The sequence below is a fragment of the Numida meleagris genome, chromosome 22 (genome assembly GCF_002078875.1).
Source record: "Numida meleagris isolate 19003 breed g44 Domestic line chromosome 22, NumMel1.0, whole genome shotgun sequence".
In the NCBI taxonomy this organism is placed as follows: Eukaryota; Metazoa; Chordata; class Aves; order Galliformes; family Numididae; genus Numida; species Numida meleagris.
In genome coordinates this window covers 4904703-4926787 of record NC_034430.1, presented here as the reverse complement: position 1 = coordinate 4926787, position 22085 = coordinate 4904703, and the positions used below count along the sequence as shown (strand labels likewise).

At 50.0% G+C, this 22085-nt stretch overlaps 1 protein-coding gene across 7 annotated transcripts in view; it reads right to left on the bottom strand.

The window, feature by feature from the left end:
• Window positions 1-22085, bottom strand: part of CSMD2 (CUB and Sushi multiple domains 2) — a 276129-nt gene that overhangs the window by 92882 nt on the left and 161162 nt on the right. For all 7 annotated transcript variants that reach the window (XR_002432467.1, XR_002432468.1, XR_002432469.1 and 4 more), the window contains exons 15-23: window positions 16331-16657; window positions 14110-14304; window positions 11934-12072; window positions 11573-11760; window positions 11004-11192; window positions 10699-10815; window positions 5726-5941; window positions 3855-4043; window positions 254-423 (exon numbers count right to left, since the gene is read on the bottom strand). Coding sequence is in view for 3 of the 7 variants with exons in the window: in XM_021375375.1 (XP_021231050.1) it covers window positions 254-423; window positions 3855-4043; window positions 5726-5941; window positions 10699-10815; window positions 11004-11192; window positions 11573-11760; window positions 11934-12072; window positions 14110-14304; window positions 16331-16657 (1730 nt within the window). In the remaining 4 variants the exon portion in view is untranslated. The remainder of the gene's footprint in view (window positions 1-253; window positions 424-3854; window positions 4044-5725; window positions 5942-10698; window positions 10816-11003; window positions 11193-11572; window positions 11761-11933; window positions 12073-14109; window positions 14305-16330; window positions 16658-22085) is intronic.

The window sequence follows — 22085 nt, the reverse complement described above, 5'->3', positions numbered from 1 at the left end:
TTCACAACAGCTGTGTCAGGCACTTAATGACACAGCAGTGACTACTGGCAGCAGCTCCCACAGGCCCCTGGGGGATGCCAGCCCAGCTGCAGGCAGCAGGCTCTGCCAGAGATGCCCCCTGTGCCATCAGCACTGCTTGAATGGCACCTTCCAGCCTCAGCTCACTCTATTAAAACTCCAGAACATCAAATTCCTTTCAGATCTTGCTCTCGTTAGCAGCACTACCCTCTGTTGCTTGAGACAAATGAGTTACCTTGAGGACATCTCCCGCTTCCAGTTCGAAAGTCCTGGCCTTCAGCTGGATCCCCTTTCCTGGCTGCGTCTGGATGGAGTAGATGCACTCGTGGTTGTTGTTGTAGTTCAGCGGGTAGTTGGGGGACAGCAGAACACCCTGAGTCCCAGTTACAGACGAACCACATTCAGCTACAGAAAGACACAAAGCCACCTTTTAGGAACCACGTGTATATTCGAGCCGTACAGCACATGCAGGTGAGTCCTTCAAATGGCCACAGATGCTCACTCCTTCCTACACCCACCTGCTAACGCAGCCGTGAGCTTCACTTCCAAGTGCTGTTAATAAAAACCAAGCCCCCCAGTTCCAGCTCTTACTAATGCTTCTATCATCATTAAACCTCAGGTGCTTTACAGAAGCGGTTTATATCCTCTCCTTGTATGGATAGGGAACCTGAGCCACAGAAAGTCTGTGCACTCACATGCTATCCTGGATCCTAATTAAGAAACACATCCCCATATCCATGGGATATCACCACCCGCTCGAAGCAGCGCATGTGTTTACATTCCTGCCTGCTCTCTGAACCGGAAGGAAATTAAAAACACACATTATTAAATTGAAATATTTAACATCTTTTGCCATGGTGCTGAGGCAAAGCTCACCCTATATCTTTATGAGTTCTATATTAACAAAGTGTACACAAATTGTAATGGCTTTCTATTTGCAGTCAACACAGCACACCGCTGGCTGCTGGCACCTGGCTGTTCCAAGTAGGAGGTGTCTGTGCAGGAAGGTATGCTCAGTGACACTCTAAAATCATTGCCAATTATAAAGCTCAATGTGAATTTGAAAATCTTCCCTAAAATAATCTCCTGAAACCTAAGAGGGAGAAATGAGGTGTTTCTCTTATTGGTTGTTCATTCTGACCCTGGCCCTTCAGTTCACCATCTGACCGTATTTTAAAGGACCTCTTGTCCTTTGCTCCCCTTATTTTTTTCCCTCCCAGCTTTGCAGCTGACAATGACATCCACTCCCACTAGAAAGAGAGAAAACCAGAAATCCTTTTGCCCCTCAGTCTCAGAAAGTGGCTCTGATTTACATACATCTGTTCCCTCCCAACGTGTCACTCTATGCCTCACAGAGGGCTGCAGCACAGACACAACTGACCTTCCTTGCTCAAAACATAAAGGGTTGGAGACAGACAAGGAGATGCCGATGCGGGAATCCTATACACCAGCATTCACCTCTCTGTTTTATGTATTTTAATTGCACGCTTTTAAGGATGCTCTCTCTCTCCCACATGAACATGCCACGGTGAGTATAATGGGACTGCTATGGGCATGTCTGCCCCGCACGATGCAGCCAACAGACATCCCAGTGCACTTGAGCACAGGCAGAAGCACCACTGCAATAGCACTGAGCAATCCCAGAGCTCACGGGGCAACACGAGAACAGCTCTTACCTGCTGGCAGCAGAGGGAGGAAGCAAAGTTCACGGCTCTCACGTACAGCTCAAGGAGCTGCTTGCAAAGTGGCATGGCAGGGATGTCCCCCTCCAAGGACGCCCGTTGCCAGCAGTCCTTGTCTTGTCTGTGCTCCTGACTCCAGCTCAGAGCACTGCAGCCCATTTGCTGTTTACATGTGCAGTCCCCCGAAACATGTCAGCATGCTTTGCAGCCACCCTGGGCTTAGGATTTCTCGTTACTCCCTGATGAGCTCCCAGGTGACCAAACCATGAGCCTTCATTTTCTCGGCCTATTTACCCTGAAAGATTTTCAGCTGTAACACACTGGCTCCCTGCTCCTCTGAGCCCTGGTGCTCTGTGTGCACAGCTGTGGAGAACTGCTCCAACCTGCCCTGACAGCAGCTTTCTGGTCACCCTGGGGTCCCTCCTGCAGCACACAGGGATGCTGGGACTGCAGGAAACCACCGCAGTGCATGTGCAGCTTTCTGCATCACCTCTCCTACTTCTGCTGCTCCTCCCAGTCAAGCAGGAAGGTGACATGAGGAAGCAGCAGCAGATATGGTGACAGAACATGGCTGGGAGGTGACTTTCTCCTCCCCTCTTGCCCTGCAGGACAACGTTCCCTGCAGCACTGAGTACCTGGGGCTGGCTCTGGGGACGTCACCATGCAGGACCTGGACTGGAGCAGGGATCAGCGCAGAGCATCCCCACCTGCAGGGAGGGGCAGGATGAAGGGATCAGCTGCTCTTGATTCTATCCAGATCCATCTCTAGATCAGGAATCAAACACGATGTGCCTGGGCTGTCTGCAAAAACAGATTTCCTGGGCCTTAAGAAGGAGGTCTCCAGTTTCCAGCTGTATGCTTACACAGGCCTGAGTGTGCGGGGGGGGGCACTGTGGAAAGAGCTGCTACCAGTGCTGTGCCTGAATCACCAGGCAAGCAATTCGATCCATCAGCACAAACCAGCATGCTAACTCCAAGCCAGCTACCGCAGAGATCTGGGCACACGGAACTCATGTGTCCATTTAGGGATGTCTGAAAATCAGATTTAAAGTTACGATGCCTTTTGATTTCTATTCCCCTGATGAGCTCTCTCTGCAACCTGATTATTATTCATGCCCTGAAGAGTCTGCTTGTCACAGGAGGATGATGCAGCCCTGTGACCTAGGCATTAAACAGTGCTGGGAAATGCATTCAGCGTGACAGGACTCAACAGCAAAGCTCAACAGACTGCGAAAGCAGACAGGCTCTTGCTGGGACGCCTTCTCTGTAATGTCCCTCAAAAGCCACAGAGGAGGAACATCCACCCAGCAGGCTTTGCTGGAGTGACACCAGGTTACAGATGCAGTCTGTCTCATCCGCACACATCCCCACGGTGCTCTGGGTGACCCAGGCAGCAGCAGAGCATTGAGTATTTTCCTACTTACTATATCGTACAACAAATCCAGAAATATGTTAAACCTTCCTTCTGCGAAGGCCTGAGGCGTTGGCAATCCTTCTTCTGTGACACTGGTACTCCTTTTGTGTTCAGAGGGCACCGTGGGCTGGGCAGGGCTCTGCAGAGCTCACCAGGCTGCCCACAGCATTAGGGATGACAGCTGGCAACTGGCTCGGTGTTTCAGGTGACCTCCTCCTCTCCTCTCCCCCCACGTTTATTTATTAGCATAAATAAATGCAAGAGGGACTGCGAAAAAGAACTTGTAGTGGTTGGAGGAGGAGAGATTGAAGGTGGAAGAGACAAGCACACTGAGGTGAAATTCTCGTCCCTTAAGATCACCCACCCAGAAGCAGCCCTCACCTCGGGCCTATTAAGTTTTACAGCGCTCTGATTCAAAGGGAGGTTGGCCCTAAAACCACGCTGCTTTACAGAGCCTATCCCTGAAGGGCTGCTGGAGCTCCCCCAGCTTGTGACTCACCCACTGGGCCACGACGCGGGGTTTCTGAGAACCCCAAACCACCACGCACCTGAGAGAGGGCTGCAGCCCTTCTGCCCATCCCTCCCCTTCCCCACGTGGAGTTACAGGGCTGAAGCCCATCCCAGCTCCCTCTCCCCACCCCTGCACCACCCAGCCCGGAGGTACACGCGCTTCCCTGCCCCGCTAACCGCTCCAGCACAGTGCAACCAGCCAAGCAAAATGAAAGCACATGACCACCTACCAACACACCTTGGCAGAGGCGAACTCCACACACGCCGTCTCCCCCCGAGGCAGGTGATGCGCGCCGTGCCCTCCAGCCGGTACCCGGGGAAGCAGGAGAAGCTGAGGACGTCGCCCACGCCGAAGTGCAGCCCCTTCCTGATGCTGTAGGCTGGGACCTCCGGCTCGTCGCAGGGCTCCAAGTCGTATTCTGCGGGGGACAGACGGACATTTATTGCACGGCACGGTGACACCTCGCACCCCGTCCTCCCCAACAAGGGTGCTCCAAGCCCTGTGGGTTCTGATCCAGCCTTGGGTAAGGTCTGATAAAGAAGCACCCGTGCAAGATATGCGACCAGTTTGACCACGAGCACCAGAGCCCGGGTTTCACTCTCCAAACACAACCCTCAGGGTCCCCCCAGATAATGGATTTAAACCATTCCTCATTTTCTGTCACTGCTGTCAGCCAAAGTAGAAAGTGACACCAGCGGTGGCAAAACATGATGGAGATTTGTCATTCTCCCCCTGGTTTTGCAAAATGAAGATGAACTGATCCGGATGGGATTTCTGTTGCCTCTACATTACTAATCCCGAAAATGAATGAACACAGCATCCTGCTTGGGGAATGCAAGAGAACATTTAAGCTGCTACTAAATGAAAGGTCATGTAGCATTATGGAGAAGAGCCAAACGTATGCCTTTGGCCACAAACCATTTTAAAGGAAGCCTCTTTTGGGGGTTATTCTTTGAACAAATAACAGAACTGCAAAATACAAAGTACATCCTTATACAAACAAAGAGAACTAAAAAATATAACTGGCTCCCATTTTAATTTTCTGAGGAAGGAAATAAGTCCCAAAATACACTGAAAGTAACAGTTATAATTGGACAATGTGAGGCAATTTTTGTCTGACAAAAAGCCATTTTTTCCCCATCAAAATGAAAGTTAATTGGAATTTTTATGTCTCGTCTTCACAGAGCATCACATGCAAATCCCTGACTTCAGAGGCCAGAACAAAGGCACTGGGAACCAGCAGGTTTTAACTGCATCTATGGCAGCAGCTTGGTCCCTCGAAGACAGCAAGCACATCAGCATGGAGCCCCAGATAACAGTGGTCATGCCCCTTCCTCACCAGGAGGCAGAACTGGAGGACTGGGAAGCGTGCTGAGATACAGCAGAGAATGGCAACCATACAAGGAGCTTTTGTTCGTTACCTGGCTGCTTTACGGAACGGCTTGTCAGGGCACTCAGGCAGCAAAGATTGCATGTTCTGAAACGCGTGCACGGGCAAACGTTTCAGCAGTCATTTGTAGGACAGCGGGGTTAAGGACACACTTCAACCAGAGACTGCCCGAGCAAAGCCGTTATTTGCAAGTGTGATGATCTGTTCTGCATAAGGAGTGGCCTCTTGGGGATACCCCAAGAAAATGAGCTGAAACTCCGTCCATAAACAGAGCAGGAAAGGTCACTGGGCGAGCAGGGAGGAGGCAACAAACACCCCAGCAGGGGGAAATAATCCCAGGGGGTCCCATCAGTCACCCAGTGGGGCTCAAGGCACAAAGAAGTGCTGCATACAGACATACAGGGCCTGAAAAGAGAGTATTTCCTGGGATACACGGTGCTCCAATGCTGACACAACCTATTGGAGGAACAACTGAATACAATCACAGAACGGCTGGGTTGGAAGGGACCTTACAGCCCACCCGGACCCAAGCTCTGCCGTGGGCTGGCTGCCCCACACCAGGGCAGCCCGGGGCCCATCCATCTCCTCCGGGCATTGGGCACCACAGCTCCTCCAGGCAGCCAGCTCCAAGAACCGGAACCACACAAACCAGCGGGAACCTCTTCCCAAGATTGGCGCTGAATCGTAAAGGGAAAGAACGAAGTCTGTACCTGAGAAGGTGATGTTGAAGCCCTCGTAGGACATGGAGAAGTCTGAGATGAAGCGGATTTGTGCAGAGAAGTTTCCGAAGAGCCCTGCGCTGAGCGGGGCGGGCAGGCGGGAGCCGGTGAGCTGCTTCAGGGGCTGCGCGAAGCTGGCGTTCTCGGTGATGAGGAGGTAGTCGTGGCCGTTCTCCAGGTGGAAGGTATGAAAGGTGAAGAACACGCCTGCAGGAGACAACCGGCAGCACCTCAAACCAAAGCCCGCCGTGCTCCCTGGGATGACGCCTGACTCTTTTCTTCCTGTTTTCCACTAAGAGCAGCCCGACGGAAAAGAAACGCCGTACTGAAAAGCGTGGGCACGTTTATGTTGGAAGTGGAACAGAAGAGAAAAGTACAACAGGGCCACGGTACAGGGCCCAGAACAGAGCGGGGCAGTCAGGGTCTTCCATGCCTGTGCCTCTGGAACGCAGCACGGCTCGCCCAAGGGCAGGACCAGCAGCAGGAAGGACAGAGCCCGGCAGCTCAGAGCACTTTGCTTTAGCACTGCTGACCTTCGGATGGGCAGCAAGGAAAGCAGAAGCTGTATCCGTGAGGACTTGAACACAAAACTGACTATGTTTTGGAAGGAATTTGTACCTAGAAAACAGGGCTTAAGACAACACCGAAGGTCAGGAAGGCCTCTCCAGAAGGTATCTCTGCCAGCAGTGCTACTGCAGAGACCTCCTGCACCTTCCTGTGGCGGGATGGTTCCTGCAGGACACCAGGAGACCACTCACAGACAAACACACGTTCCTCAGCCACACGTGGCTTTTGTCCCCCTCCCTTAATGCCAACACCGTGGAAGATTTTGCCAAGAAGGCTGTGACCTTGCTGCATTTGTAATGAACAAGAGAGGGGAAACAGATTACTTAAACCATCCTTCACACCTCCAGAAACAAAGCAGTAAGGACCGCGAGCTTTTGCAAAAGCCTCCAGCAAGGTGATTCTCATGATGAATTCGAACGCAATTAGAAACACTGATTGCCTGGAAAATAATTCCACCCTTGAAAAACAACAAATGGCAGAAGCAGCTTTCGCAGAGAACAAGAGAGGCAGGGCCCTTTGTCAGGAACCCTGTCACATCGTGGGGTCGGCGAGCCAAGGCAATGCCAGGCAACACAAAGAGCCTCTCTGCAGCGACACGGCTGCTTTCACCCAAGGACCTCTGCAGACACCCCCAGCTCCACGGGCAGGCTGCAGAGCTGCAATGGCCTTCACTCTCCTCACAAGCCCTGAACCCAGTGGGGCTGTTAGGGAGAGAGGCTCCTCCATGCAAACACAAGTGCTGTCATCTGCTCTTCATTAGTCACAGTCGGCTCACCGCTCCTCGCGCTCATCGGGAGTGCCCAGTGGCATGACCAAGTTCTTTCATTTAAGCCAATGATTAACAGCACAGAGACTGCCAACCTGGGGAGACCCGAGGGCTGTCTCGCTCTGCATCCCATCTCTGCCAAAGCACAGCATCAGCTGCTTGCAGTGCGAGCACAGGAAAATCTGTAAATAAGGATCAGAGGAATTATCTCCTCCTTGCTCCCCATTCCCCATTAATTTCGGAGATCGCGATGAGATCAACCTAGAGACTGATTAAAGCTCTGGAGCATGAGCTTTAATATCCATCCCAGCAGAGTTTTTGTCAGCATCCAATTATAACTCTGAATATTCCGCTTATCCCTATGTCCACCCAATTTCTCGGACTGCAAGCAGTTTCCTTCCCAGGAAGGGAGGACCCAGAGGTGGGTGACCAACACAAAGCCCTTCCCACGGCCATGGCTGGGAAGGTGCAGGGCTCACGGGCACCTCAGCTGTGTAACACCTCCATGGCAGCACATCCCTCCTCAGTGCTCTCTGGAGCCTGGCAGAAAATGTTTAGTTCAGCTGTTCCCCCCCGTGGAACTCCGTGAAGGCAGGAAACTTCTTAAATGTTCCCAAATGTTTGTTATCCACAGCAGCAGTACAATTGATTCAAAGCTGATACGACCTGCTTTGGCGTGAAATCTCGGTGAGATGCCGGGAATACAAAACGCTTTCAGTTTTTCTTGTTTATCAACTGACAGTAGATTTATACCCGTGCCTTTACGAAACCAGGTCTAAGGAAGAGAAATATCACCCCCCAGCATCAACAGAGGCAGAGCTCAGTGCCCGGGGGCTGGGAGAACAGCTCCCACCTCCAGGGTTTGGAGATAACGAACCCGATCACGCACGGGGCTCTCCAGCAGCAGAGCCCTCCAAGGGCTGGGTAACTGCAGCCATAAGGGCTAATTACAAACTCCTTTTAAAGGACTTGCGACTCTGATTAAACCTTTGCACTGGTCTGCAATTTACTGCGGCACAAAATGTCTCTGCAAATGCAGGGTTGTTTTTTTTTTTTCCATTCTCAGTAAAAGAAACAACAAAACAAATTATAGGGAAAAGCAATCACTTTGAAGTTCTAAGATTAAAAATAATAGTCTCTTTTTAAGCACTTAAATATCCTTAAAATTAAGCCGCTTTTAAACTTAAATTATGCAAGCCCGTGAGTCCATAAAGTCAATCTGTCTGCAGTCACATAAAAATAACTATTTTAACAACGAACTTGTTTCAGTCAGGGGACTCATGCACTGCCCACATGCCAGAAGTTCATTACGATCCGGGAGTGACTTGAGCTCAGCTCCTATGGGGCAGGCAGTTGCACTGGCTGGGCAGGAATGGCCAAAGCAAAAGCCCCAAGTTCTACTCAGCCATCTCATGGGAGCTGGGGACTCACAACTGGAGCAAGAGTGAAGGACAACGGCAAACACCTGGGTGATGCAAATATCTCCCCTGCCTGTTAGAGCTGCCAGAGCAGAACTGTTAACAATTCCAGGTTTAACCAGTACCAGATTTGCCCACTCTCCACCGACTGCCCCCGTGGTCTCCAGGAACATGAACTGAAGGCCAAGGACAAAGCACACTGTGAAGGCTTGCTAAGTGCACTGCAGATGAAGTCAGCCAACAAGGGGCTTTGGTTGTGCTTTTTTAACAGCCTATTCTGCTCTTCAAGGACTAAATTCATTCAATTCCAGTGGCTGCCGCCCTGACTTGGGATCACTCTGTCAACATACTGGAGGAACGAGCAGGAACATTGCAGGAATGCTGAAGAGGGCTGGGAGAAGCAAGGGAGCAGTTGAACACAGCAATGGCTGGGCAAATTGGTCATTAAGAAAAACAGAATGCCACTGCAAGAGATGGAATGTGTACAAACATGCACATATGTACGCACGCTTCCACCAGAACAGCCCAGCTAAAGGCATTCCATGGCGCTTCACAAAGCTTTAGAGGAAAGGACTTCTTCCTTTGTCTCATGGCAGAGGTAAATAAACAGCTCCTGAACTACAGGAGCTGGAAGGAAGGTTTTCCTGACGTGCAACCTGGCCGCATGCCAGCTCGTTATAACTGCCGCATCCTTTGTGGATCCTCTCCTCTCGCCCTAACCTCTTGTACTTGGAGGACGTCGAGGTCTCCTGCATCCAAGCAGTGCCTTCACGAAGCTCACCTGGACCAGAAGGCTGCACAGAGCCATGCAGGGTGATCCTGCCTGGGGGCAAAGCGCTGCTCCTCAAAGTTTCAGGAACAGCTCCTAGGCTTCACACAACTGAAACTGAGCCCAACTTTCCCAAAAACTCAATGCACAGCTTCTCTAAGTGAGACAGACACTGCCCAGTAGTGGACGGTCAGACCCAGGGCTGAGTTCCTTGGCCAATACAGAACTGAGTGACACCAAACTGCTCTATGGGAGGCTCTGTTTCCTGTGCTACTGAACAGGGCACAGAGTCCCTAGACTTGTGTGGGCATTCCCCCGCTATCTGAAAACGCACAGTTCTTCAAGCCTTGCTTAGCTTGATCAAAAGATTCTCTTTTCTTCTGATATTAGCAAAAAAAAAAGTGCATAGGCCATCAGAGTTACACTTTCTTATATAAAAGAGTGTCAGTTTGCTGCATTGTGCTTAGCCTAGCAACAGGATAATGCAGTGCCTCGTCACAGAGCTGAATCCAAGGCAGAGTGGATTAATGAAGAGTGGATTGCTGCTACTCAACTGAATAGTTTTCACAGCATGTGATGGTTCCCTTAATGCACTGTGCTGTTCATTGACAAGTTTATTTGCTGTAATACAAATGGTATTGCAAAATTGGCTCATGATAGCTCCCGTTGTGCTGATATCCAGTATGAGACAGTTACATAACGGCGCATGAAGTTACATAAAGTCTGTACCCTTGGTGCTTACCCCAAGAAGATTCTGCCTGCGTGATGAGTCCAAGAGTTGGACTCAATGAATGATCCTTGCGGGTCCACTCCAACTCAGGATATTCTATGACTCTATGAGACAAATACCACCCTTCTTTCCGTATACAATTTGTTCTCTAATTGTCAGTGATACACTTCCCTGAATTTTTCCTCCAAGACACAAAATTGGCTTGTGCCACACAGGAGATTGGACTGAATAGGCCCATGCATTGCCTCTAGGCTGCCAGTAGTCCTAGCTGGTGGAGAAATGTGAGCTGCAGAACCAGGGCAGATCTGGGAACTGACAGCCTGAATTCTGTCCTATGTTTGGAAATTATTTGCTACGCACTTCCACTTCTCCATCCGTAAAATATTATACAGATAAACATCCAACACAGCAAAGAACGTTGTGGGTGACAGAACCACTGAGTACCAAATATTACTGAGGTAGCATCAATGGCAGGACCACCCTTCTCTCCTGGTCCTCTCTGTTTCAAAGAGAGTAAGAGATGTGACCACAAAAACCTTCATGCCTTGTCCAGAGACAATGTTTGAGTGGTGGCAAGAATGACAACAGGCCAAACACACGGACACGCAACAGCACTGCCCTGGAGACAAAGACATTGAGCACTGGCTCCCTCTGACCATCCTCCAACAGTTCCAAGCCCAACTCTAAAACCACTGTAAGCTAAAGGTTTCTCACCTTTTCCATGTGATGTTTCTATTGTCCACGTGCAGTTCAAGTTATTTGGATAAAAATCAGGAAAGCCTGGGGATAAGATAGTACCACTGGAACCACGAATGTAACCTCCACATAGAGCTGCAAAAAAAACCCCAAAAAACAGTCAGCTCTTCTGAAGGTCCAAACAAAGCCCAACTCATGAAAATCAAACTGAGCACACAGATCAAATGTCACTGCAGATTTCCCAATTGCTGCACTGCCTTCGCAGGGCAGTGCAAGTTAAGTGTTTGCCACCCCCTGCAGATGCTTTCTTCCATGCTCCTTACCCTCACAGCTTGGCAGTGGCCTGCTCCACTGGAAGTTTGGCTCACACTCCAGGGCTTCGCTGTCACTCAGGGTGTAGCCCGAGTCACAGCTGAATGTCACCAGTGCCCCCACGTAGAAGTCATTCCCATGGCGCTGCCCATTGACAGGGATCCCCGGATCCAAGCAGTGGTCAGACTGGAGCTTCACAGCTGTGGCGAACAAAGCCAAGGTGTAGTTATTAACATGGGGGAAGGTTCACTCCTATGAGCTCATTCAAAACCCTCCTGATTATCCCCAACCAAGGGGATGAAATGGGGAAAGGAACTGAGCTCAGCTTCTTTCCAAAAGACATTCTGTTTTCTTTCTAATAACATTCTGTAGATGCTAAAACAAAGATAAAAAAAAAGTCTGACCAATCGAGATGGTTGAAAAGCAGAAAGTGCTACTTGACTTGTAAGAGCTTCGCACTCTGAAATCACAGCAGCGGTGCTAACTGCCTGGCAAAGGGGAGAAGCAAGTCCAAGGGGTCTCTGATTGAGTCCATTGTGCTGCTGGAGAGGGCACCATTACGTGAACAACTTGCACTTACTTTCATATCGGATCTGAAAGCCAATGTCAGAATGGCTTTTGTCAGTGGTGAAGAGGAGGTAGAGGTAGTTGCTGGTGCTGATGAGGAACTGGGGCACCTGAGTCCCATCATAGACGCCTATCAGTGGGGAAGAGTAGGAGCGGCCATCTCGCACCTCCAGGGTGTCGTAATTCACCTCCGTCTTAAACCTGCAAGAGATGCAAGAATCGGTCGGTGAAAAATATGACCACAGCAGCACCGCTCACGTTTCTTCGTTGTAATTCTGAATGTGCTCTAACGATGAGAAGGCAGCTATGGGACAGCACACAGGCGTACAGACACAGGATAATATGGTGACTTGTGAGAAATGCCCACTGAGCACCTGTCAAACGTGATCTTGATGGGGTATCCGGGCTGGGCCTCGATCACCCAGGCGCAGCTCAGGGAGTCCTTGTAGAAGCCAGGCCAGCCAGGGGACAGGATGGTGCCGCTGGGCGACGTCAGGTGGCCCCCGCACGGAGCTGGAAGGAGGGAAAGGAAACCACTCAGGGGACAAACGTCACAGGAACTGCGGCGGGATCAGCGGGACCCGTCCCTGCCATGCCACAGCTTTCATGCATTGCTGTTTCTCAGATGTTAAAACCAACCAGAACCAGAAAAAAGAAATTGCCTTTTTAAGTTGATGCTGACGACACAGCAGCCTGCTGCTGTACCTGACCTTGTGCAGCAGCTCTGAGCGGACAGGGTGTAATAATCATCATTAGATATAAACCCGAGAAAACTGCAAGGTCAGTGTGGATTTCAGCAGCGGCGGTGCCAGGAAGGCTTTCATATCGGTGGGTAATTGAGTCATGTCTTTTCTGCCACGAGGGACATCACAGGACTGTGGCATTTATTGCACGTTGCGGTCCCTTGCGCCATCAGCAGAAGCTGAAGGCACAGTATTATCTTTTCTGGAAAAAGGACTCTGATGGACCTGAGGAACAAAAGCCTACAGCCTTAAACTGCTAAGGATCATCCTCTAAAAAACGGACAGCGGAGACAAGTGTGTCTGCACGAGGGCTTGCAAGTGTCACACTTGATGTGACCTTAAACACCCACATAAATCGGCACCCAAAACCATCACTGCTGATCTGACAGATGCCCAATGAGAGCCCGCTGATCTCCACTGGATCCTAACCAATTAGTTCTGAATGAGATGCCTCAAAGCCATGTAACTTCTTGTCAAGAATTCCACGCATTTTTCAACTCTTCTCTTAGGTCTTTCTTTCCCATTAATTAATTTTTCACGTCATCGACGTTAGTTAAGATCCACACTCTTCCTCCTTGCTTAAAAAGGGTAATTAAAATGTACTCTTAATTCAGTCTACACCAAAAAGTGAGTAAAAGAGATCACCACTGTGACCACAGAGAAAAAACACAAGTGAATGGCATAAAGTGGTCTAATGTTCTCAAAGCCTTCAAAGACAAACACTGATCGGAAGCGCATGATTTAATGTGCATTTCCCCCCTACACTTGGAGATATATAAACTTATATTCTCATGCTTGTGATAGGAAAGGACACCCTCTATCAAACCTACAGACATTTTATTGTCAGCTGCTTGTAAAAGAAAAATAATACAAGAAGATAAGTCCAGCTTCTTTCTCCATAAAATTTATTGAACGCAATCAATGTCTCTTATTTCAATTCCCAAGACAATGGACAGGATTGTGCGCTTTCTGCTGCTCATCCATTTGAACAACGCATGACCAATTACCAAAATGATTTCCCAGCATTATGGTACTTCTGTTATTCAAAGCGCTGTAAATACCGGTGCAGGGCATCGCTCCTCTGACAACAGAGTGTAGGCGAAGACTTCTCACCTCTAATGAGCCCTTTCTTTTTTTTTTTTTTTCATTTCTTTTCTATAATAGAAGCTTTAAAGGACTCTGAAACAGCTCAGAAATCTGTAATAAAGCCTTTAATTCAACCATTTCATTTCCCCCATTTCTGCGCTGGCTGTTATGGCAAGGAGATGGAGACACAATTTATGGCTCCTGATTTCCAGAATCAATTAGAAGGGACTGATGTACCACATCAAGAGACACGCTGACGGCGTGCGTGTGGATGATGGCAGCGATGAGTTGACTTCTCGCGGGGAAGATCTGTACCTTTTGCTGCTTTCATTACATAAATATTATATAATATATTTTACATGCACCAAAAATCAGGACAGAAGATGCATCTCCACCTATCTTCCATTCACTGTTCTTTAATTCCCTCCATGCCAAGAGGAGCAGGGAAGCTTTTAGTCATCGGTAAATCAAAGCCTTCTATTATTGTTATTAGAAAAGCATCTGTTTAAGACGAGCTGAGCAAATAAAATAATCTCCATCGTTTTGCAACAACAACAAACAAATCAGAAATACTGAGTTCAATGCCCACTGACTGCTGTGGGGCTGGTGCTCCCTTCTAAGCAAACTCTTCTGTGCAAACAATTCCCCCCAGAGCTCCACAGAATCACGGCCATAACTGAGAAGCTGAGGGTTAGAACAGACCTCCAGCTCTAAAATGTACCTTCACATCTGAGCACGGCGTTGTTCCAGACCACGTTCCCTTCCTTCAGGATGCAGGTGATGGTCTCTGAGCCGTGGGTCCTGATGAAGCCCTCGTCGCAAAGGAACGACACGGAGCTGCCGAGCTGGAGGCTGTCCCCAAAGCGCTTCCCATTCACGGGCACGCCGGGGTCCGGGCACTCGTTGTGCCTAAATGCTGAGGGGCGAAGACGAGAGGACAGTGAGCTTCCCCCAGCCCTGATTTAAAAATAATCAGGCCAGACCACAAGTGGAGGAATTAATATTTTCACACCGTTTCTATGGAGGCAATCAGCACCTGATCGTGCTCTTGGAATGCTGGCCCCTCTCACAGTGAAGACAAAGAACCAACTCTTCCCACCGTGCAGCCGTGCATCAGGTGAAGTAACTTCCATTTCCCTGCTCCCTGCCTGCATTGCAGGTGCTCCTCAGCAAGGCACGATGCGACTGAGACCATCTGCATCCAGGAGGTGCTGAGATACGGCAGCAAATGCGACCAAGAAAGAGTGTGCAAACCATCCCATCTCAGCAACCATTCACGTGTGAAAACGCATAAATACTCAAAATAGAGACAGATTAAAAAAAAAAAAGGGCTCTAAAAATACCGTAGCACGTGCATCTACACAGATGGGACATAAGTTGCCCATTAGTGAGAAAATTTTTTTATGGACATGTGGTTAAATCCAAGAGTCCTCTAAGCACACCCTGTGATTGACTGCCACACAGTCCCCAGCCTTACTTGTCATCATTACTGGGATAAAAGGAAGGACACAAAGCCATTACCTTCCTACTCGTTGCAAAGTTAAGGACGGAATTGCACAGACACACGGCTCTGGTTAAAGGACTGCCCTTTTCCTGCAGCTAAAGCTAGGCCAGCCAACCAATCAGAGAACAAGCCCACAGCCTTAACTTCCTATTAAGTGCATAATTATGTACTATATCTTCCCAGGCTCGGAGGTGGTCTTCCGAGATGAACAATATATAAAAGATTAAAGCCTCCAGATTCATTACACCCACACGCTATCCGTTTCTTTAATGCACAAACACAGCTCAGTTCTGGATTCCCTACAAAGCATCCTCTCTTACAATAACGTGTTACTATACACTGCTGAAGGGAAAACATGGGCTGAATCTCTGCCTTGTGCTCCTGGAACTTGTAGCAATATGTTGTCTCCTGTCTCCTATCTACGTGGAAGGGAAGAACAGCAAGGTGTCTGAGGAAGTTCCCTCTTGGCAGTCCAAGCAGTCAGAACACATAAACTCAAGTGTAGATGCATCATTTACAACAGTAAAAAAAAAAAGCAACAAACCACCTTAAAAATGTCCTCATTCAAGGGACAACCACAGCTCCCAGAATGGATATGGACAGATCCGAACTGCCCCCGGCACCGCCAGCTTCTGCAGGAGAGCTGCTGACTGCACAGCACCCAGGGCTCCATCCTGGGTACGTGGCATTACCCCACCATGCTGCTCCTTCTGGTGAGCCCTCCGCCTGCTCCGTGTGGCCAAGGATTTCTTAAGACCTCTGAATTATTATTATTTTTTTAAATAGAGGATTTGCAATCATAACTGGAAAGGCTATTAATTTAGCGGTGCCACTAAAGGCTATTATAACAAAGACATTTATCAGTCCTGCTGAATAGGTTTAACAACGTTCTTTAGTAAATTATAGGACAATACGAGGATAAAATTACCGTAGCATTCATCTGAGATTTGAAGACTGGACTTAAGTGAAGCCAAACGTCTCTGAGGAAGTTTCAATGCTTTAGCATAGCACACCTTGCAACACGTTTCCTTCGGTGCTTAAAGCCCCGCACGGCTACGGGAGTCAGCAAATGATGACGGCGCTCATGGATGGGCACAGCCACCTGGGCCCCAAGCAATGCATCTGCTGCCCACCAGCAAGCAGCGTGCAGACAGAGGGGAGGCAGAAAGCCCCCGGCACAAGGCAACTGGAGGCCGATGGGATGCTCCATGGACAGATAACCCCGATTTACCGCTGGACAACACGGCCAGAAAAAGCTTGTGCAACCAGCTCTGAGCACGAAACAAATCCTCTGTTACCCAACTGCAAACCAGATGCGATCCCCAGTTTTCCGCCTTACTCTGGATTTGAAATGATTTGGGTACAGTGAGGCTTTTGCCAATAGGCACCCAGCAAGAATTTGGAGCTTGAAATGAAAAGCAAAGGATCGAGCTCTTACTGGTGAAGGTGATGTTGAAGCCTCTCTTCTCCATGGAGTGGTCAGTCTGGAACTCCAGCCTGGCGACGTGGCCGCTGCTGGTCAGCGAGGAGGGGATCTGGTTTCCTGAGAAGGTGCCCAGCACCGGCGACTCCGCGGTGCCACCGTCCTTCACGGCTAGGAAATCAAACTGAGGCTCCACGTCAAAATCATTGAAAGCCAAATGAATTCGGCTCTCAGGTTTCGCTATAATCAACCAAACGCAGTGCAAGCTGCTTCCGTATTCTTCAGGGTAATTTGGTGACAGCACGATCCCAGACGGGGTGGTGAAGTTGAAAAAGCAGGAAACTGCAATGACAAAATCACCATCAATCAGGCAGCACCGTGCTCCCACGCGCTGCTGTCACGTTCCCCCGCTCCCTCGTGTCCCCTGAGCTGGGTGATTCCTGCAAACTCCCAACTGCGTGGCTCCCGAGGAGCGGTTACACAAAGGAAGGGCTCAGTGCTCCATTCACTGCTGCTTGTCAGTGATTTATTTGCATGGGGAAGAAGTGACTTCAAACTGGCCTGCAGTCCCTGGCTTTGGCTGACGTGCACAGCACTGCGCGGATGTCTGCACAGGCGCTGTGCCACGCGCAGTGGAACAGGTTGGTTTTACTCCATGAAGGAAGCATCATCAGAAAAGCGGGGATCTGCTGTTTTGCAGGGGAATTCTCCTGCACATCCCAGCGAAAAATCCTCCCGGAGAATCGAACGCGGAACTGCAGCCGGTGCCAAATAAGAACGTCGGCTTGAGAAGCAGCAATGGCTTCTGCTGTGAGCACAGCTCAGCTAAGCCCACGGCAGCTGCCGTCCCCAGGACCCGCAGGCGCTGCCCTGGCTGCAGGAGCTCGGGCAGCCCAAGGCCGGCAGCAATCTGCAGCTCCTTCCCATTGCAAACCAATCACTGACTTCTGCTGGGCCACCACAACGAGGTATCCAACCAGACGGCCATTCCCATGGGAATCATTAAAGGCAGTCTTAAACTGAAGTCGAGGGGAAGAGTGCGTATGGAAGAAAAAAAACTTTATGTCCCAAGAGTTTTCAATATATACTGTATTTCAGCATGACAAGGTCCATTAATTTGAAAAAGCAAGGCTGCATTTTAACCGTCCCTACTCAATGTTCTCGATACCTTATGTATGTGTGCTTCACTCATCTTCTTCCCCGCCACGCACCCTTGGGGTAAAACCCATTACTTGGAACACAGATCTCACTAATTCCTGGCAAAAGGACATCGCACGGAGGATAAGATTGGTTTCAGTTTGGCATTTATACAGTTCTTTGGTTCAGTGCTCAGCCTTCCTCTCTTATTTCCCCTCCGTCTTCCCTCAACGCTTAATGGTTTCGGATCAAATAGGATGGACGTTACCATGACGTTATCGAGGCTAAAAGCTACACAATCCATTTCCTGCTCTCAGCAACAAAGGGAACAGATTAAAGAGAACACAAACTGCAAAATATCCTCAGGATTTGGGCTCTTTGCTGAAATATCAAGGGATGCTGTCAAATAATTCTGTCAGCGTAAGCTTGGTATAATCTGCCGACGAGCACTTATTGCAAATAAATGCAGTCACACGCACAAAGACCTCAGCAGTAGGAGCTCCTCGCAGGTGCAAGGTTTCTCCTGCAAGTTTTTAAGTCCAAAGTGGAAAAACAGCATCCACGGGACCCGCGGCGTTACAGCCTGCAGCAGCGCGGCGCAGCGGTGACGGCACGGCGCTGGTGCCTCACCTCGGGAAATAACAACACAGAACTTGGCGACAAAAGAGAGGAGAGCAGAGAGAGAGAAGAGCAGAAAATTAACCTTTGTCGGAGAATAGCGAACGGCAGATTAAAAAAATAACAGCCCCTACCCCCTCCCTCCCCCGCCACACCTGCACGGCAGGGAAGCATGTCACGATTCTGATGCTCTGTACAATAAAATACCGAGTGTGGCACAGAGCTGAGCTGCAGGCAGGGGTGAGGCAGGAGCCCCTGGCTCCGCTCCCTGTGGGGGGCACTCGGCCCTGCAGGACCACCAGCCCCGCCGGCAGCTCGCCCAGGGACAACCGATGCACAAGGTTCGCTATCAAGGCCGTGCTGCCCGCAGCGTGAAGGCGTTATGGATTTATTCCAGGGAGAGGTTTTGCTTTGGGGGAAGGGCTGCTATGGGGGTGTGACCCCGCCGCAGCCTCCCTGCTTTACCCGAGCGCTTTGCAGCCGTTGAACAGCGTGTCAAGGACACTGAGAAATGGCACCAGAACGAAGACGGCAGCAGCCAGGAAGGGAGGAAGACAGCGGAGCGTTACCTGCCTCATGCTGCTCTGTGACTGTCAGGAGCAACGTGCCCCCGAGGAGCGAGCAGTGGGGCCCTGACAGACAGACAGAGGTCAGCGTGCCGCCCGTCAGCAGCGCCGAGCGAGGAACACCTGCGCCTCCGAGGCCTCGAGCGAAGAGATTTAAATTAATATTTATTATGGTTATTCTTAAATGTTATGAGAGCACATTTCATTATGTGCACAGCATAGGTTCGAATTTATAGTGACCTTTATCAATTATTATTACTGAGGAAGTAAGGCAAAAGCAATTAGAAAAATGCTTTTATTAAATACAGCAGAATAAATCACAGCAGAACTCAAACAGCGGACTGCCTGAGAAAGCCAATGAGAGCCACATCATTAATGGATGAGCGTAAGATGTTTATTCAAATCATCGCCAGCTATCAGTATTCTGCCTTCCTTCACAGCAGCAAGAAAGTGAAGAAACAGGCCGTTGTTTCTTGCTCTGGAAAGCCAAGGGATGCACGGCCGTGCCCGGAGGGCTCTGCCCCACGGTCCCACGAGCAATGCTCAGAACAGAGCCTATCTGGCAATTATTCTCCAGCACAGCTGCTTGTTTCTGTGCTTTCAGCCTGGAGCTATTTCCACACTGTCTGGTCACTCTAAGCACAACTTGTTTCTCTCTGCCTTCAGAAGCTGATGGCCCAGACGCTGCTCATCCTGCCATGAGAACCCAGGGCTGATGCTGGGGAGAGCACACACCTGCAGCAGATGGAAGGGGGAAAGGCACCAGGTTCAGGAGCTGAAAACGAAGCAGGGAATCGCTGTAACCAGTTCAGTCTCCATGGAAACAGTACAAAAATCCCAACTTCTCTCTCAGCTTTTGGATATCATTCCCACAGTCTCCGACCACTTGGGACAGAGCCTGAAGACAGTAACATACTTTCTGCTTTGTGTTTCTTTTTAAGTAGCTCCCTCCTTGAGGCATAACTTGATGATGGACTCGGAAAACAGGACCTCAGCAGGAGCCTGGTTAATAACTGACGGCTCACGTCGGGAAGCACACGTCCCCAGTAGCTAACAGGGCTGGAAGCTCAGGGCACTGGGTCCAGCTGTGAAGAAAAGTGCTTTCCTTTTTGCATTTTCCTTTTTCTGTAGCTACTCCTTCAGTAAACACATCTGCATCACAATGCATTTTCCTTCTTCAACCCTGAGGCACCAGCAGGGCCAGTGGGTGGCGAGGGAATAGAGTCTGGAGCAAATATAAACCAGAACATTTCTGTATTGCAGAGCAACAAGCTCCCCAGCTCGCTCTGATGGAGGAGCTGTCACCGCCAGCGAGCTGGCCAGGGGCAGGAGAGCAGGTATACTGAAAAGCAAGAGAAATGGGCAGGCTCTGGGCGCCAGAACTTGTGAAAAATATCATCAGTGCACTTAAAATAGACCGCATAGAAGCCTCTGTAAACGTGGCAGGGAGTTACAATGCCAAAGCAGGTGTCGTTTCTACCCACTCAAGACAGGAGCGGTGACCGGGTTACTGGGAACAACAAAAGCTCTTCAGCTTACTGGGAGATGCTGAGCAGCGCCGGGCCGCTTGGCTGCCAGGGTGTCTGCAGCCATCTGCTGCAGGTGAGATCCTTCTCATTCCCCTGAACCTTTCAGAGGGAATCTCCCCCTCACTGTGGTTCAGATCTGCACCGTGCTGAGGTTTAATCGTCACTTTTTGGCAAAATCCCCAAAGCAGCCTAGCATCAGGAGTGCTGGCAGTGGTCCTGTTACACACCTTTCCTTTTCTGCTCCTTTGTAGCTTAGCATCCTTCCCCTGCTGCAGCACCAGGAGCCGCCTGACAACTGCTGCAGCACGTTTGTCTCCTGCAGACTGTGTGCTGCTTCCACAGCAGGGCAGGACGTGGGTCTGCCTCCACAAACCCTACATCCCTGCACACAGAGTGCCTGAAGGGCGGCTGCTGCAAGACAAGGAAGGGCTCTGCATGCGTGCAGCTGCAGCAGGGGTGGTGGCTGCACGGCTGAGACGGAGCACGGTGCAGGGCTGCAGGCAGGGTGAGCTGTGTGGGGAGCAACACCAAGAGCCTTACTGATGCATACACTGACTCCACCTGCAAACTGGAAATATCCCACTGCAGCTTTCTCAAACAGCAACCCCACACATAAAATATTAATATCAAATCCGACAGTCAGGAGGAAACTTCTCTGCAGACTAAATAAAAAGCAGCAACATAACGCACATCCCACTCCTGTTTTCTGGGTATAGAAAAAGGAGAAGGAGATAAAGATGACCTCCACGCTGCTAAAAATCAATAAGTATAATTTCAGACTCAGACTCATGTGAAGAAAGACAATACATCACGCTGAGAACTGCAGTCAGGAATATGGACAGATGCCTTGGCACAGGACAGCTCATTTGCACCAGCATGAAACCCTATCAGGGTAACAGCTCCACTGGCTCAATCAGTAAAACAACAAGCACGGAGACGGCCCAGTGAAGTGCATCCTCCTGATGAGAGCTGAGAGTGCAGCTGGGGCCGGGCCCTGCCACATGCAGGCTGCTGTACTGCGAGCATCCTGCTGCAGCTGGGAGAGCCCGCTGTGCTGCTGGAGCATCAGCAGCCCAGCAGTCAGCAGCCCAGCAGTCAGCAGCCCAGCTTTCAGGCTGAAAGCACAGAAACGCAGCAGCCTCAGCTCAGAGCTTCTGGCCACAGCGCTGCAGCATCCCTGCTGAAACAGGCTGGCTGCACAGGTGTTTGGGGAAAGAAAGCTCCCCATGTCCCAGCCAGGCACCAAGAGAACGCACGGAGCGGCAGACACAGCAGGATGCTAGTGCTTCTGGCTCTTCAGCCGCTATCAGATCCCAGTGGCCAAGGAAGAAGGCAGGCTCTGGTTTGACCCAGGTGGAGCTTGGCTTGCCAGTGGAAACAGAACAGCTGAACTGATCGCTGTCCTGCCAGAAAACATGCAGCTTCTCTGACACAACTCTCCAGGAAGAGCAGAAGCAGGAACACCCTGAGAAGAGCCTCATAAGGTCACAGAGAGGGGAAAAAGAAAATTCTCACATAGGCTACACCAAAAACATGGCTGGGGAGAGTGGGAGACAACGAGAATACCACTCACTGTAATGAAGGTGCTTAAAGTGCATTTCTGTCCGGCACAGCACTTAAAACATGTATGTCCACTTAGGCAAGAATTTAAATCTCAGTGCTTTGATAAACTGGGCCTGCAATGCAGAAGCAGGACTTTGAGGGAATGTGACCTGCTTAATTTTAAGAACAGAATGGTCTTACATGGCTGCAAACGTGAAACAGGGTTCTTAACAAAAGCTACAAATCCCTCATGTATACACAGATCACGGTAATCCCGCTTTCATTTAATTTGCTTCACCTACTGCTGGAGAAAGAATGGGTCTCGGTGGCTCAGGGGAACGGCTTTAGATAAGGAGCATCTCAGCAGATTTGCTGCTT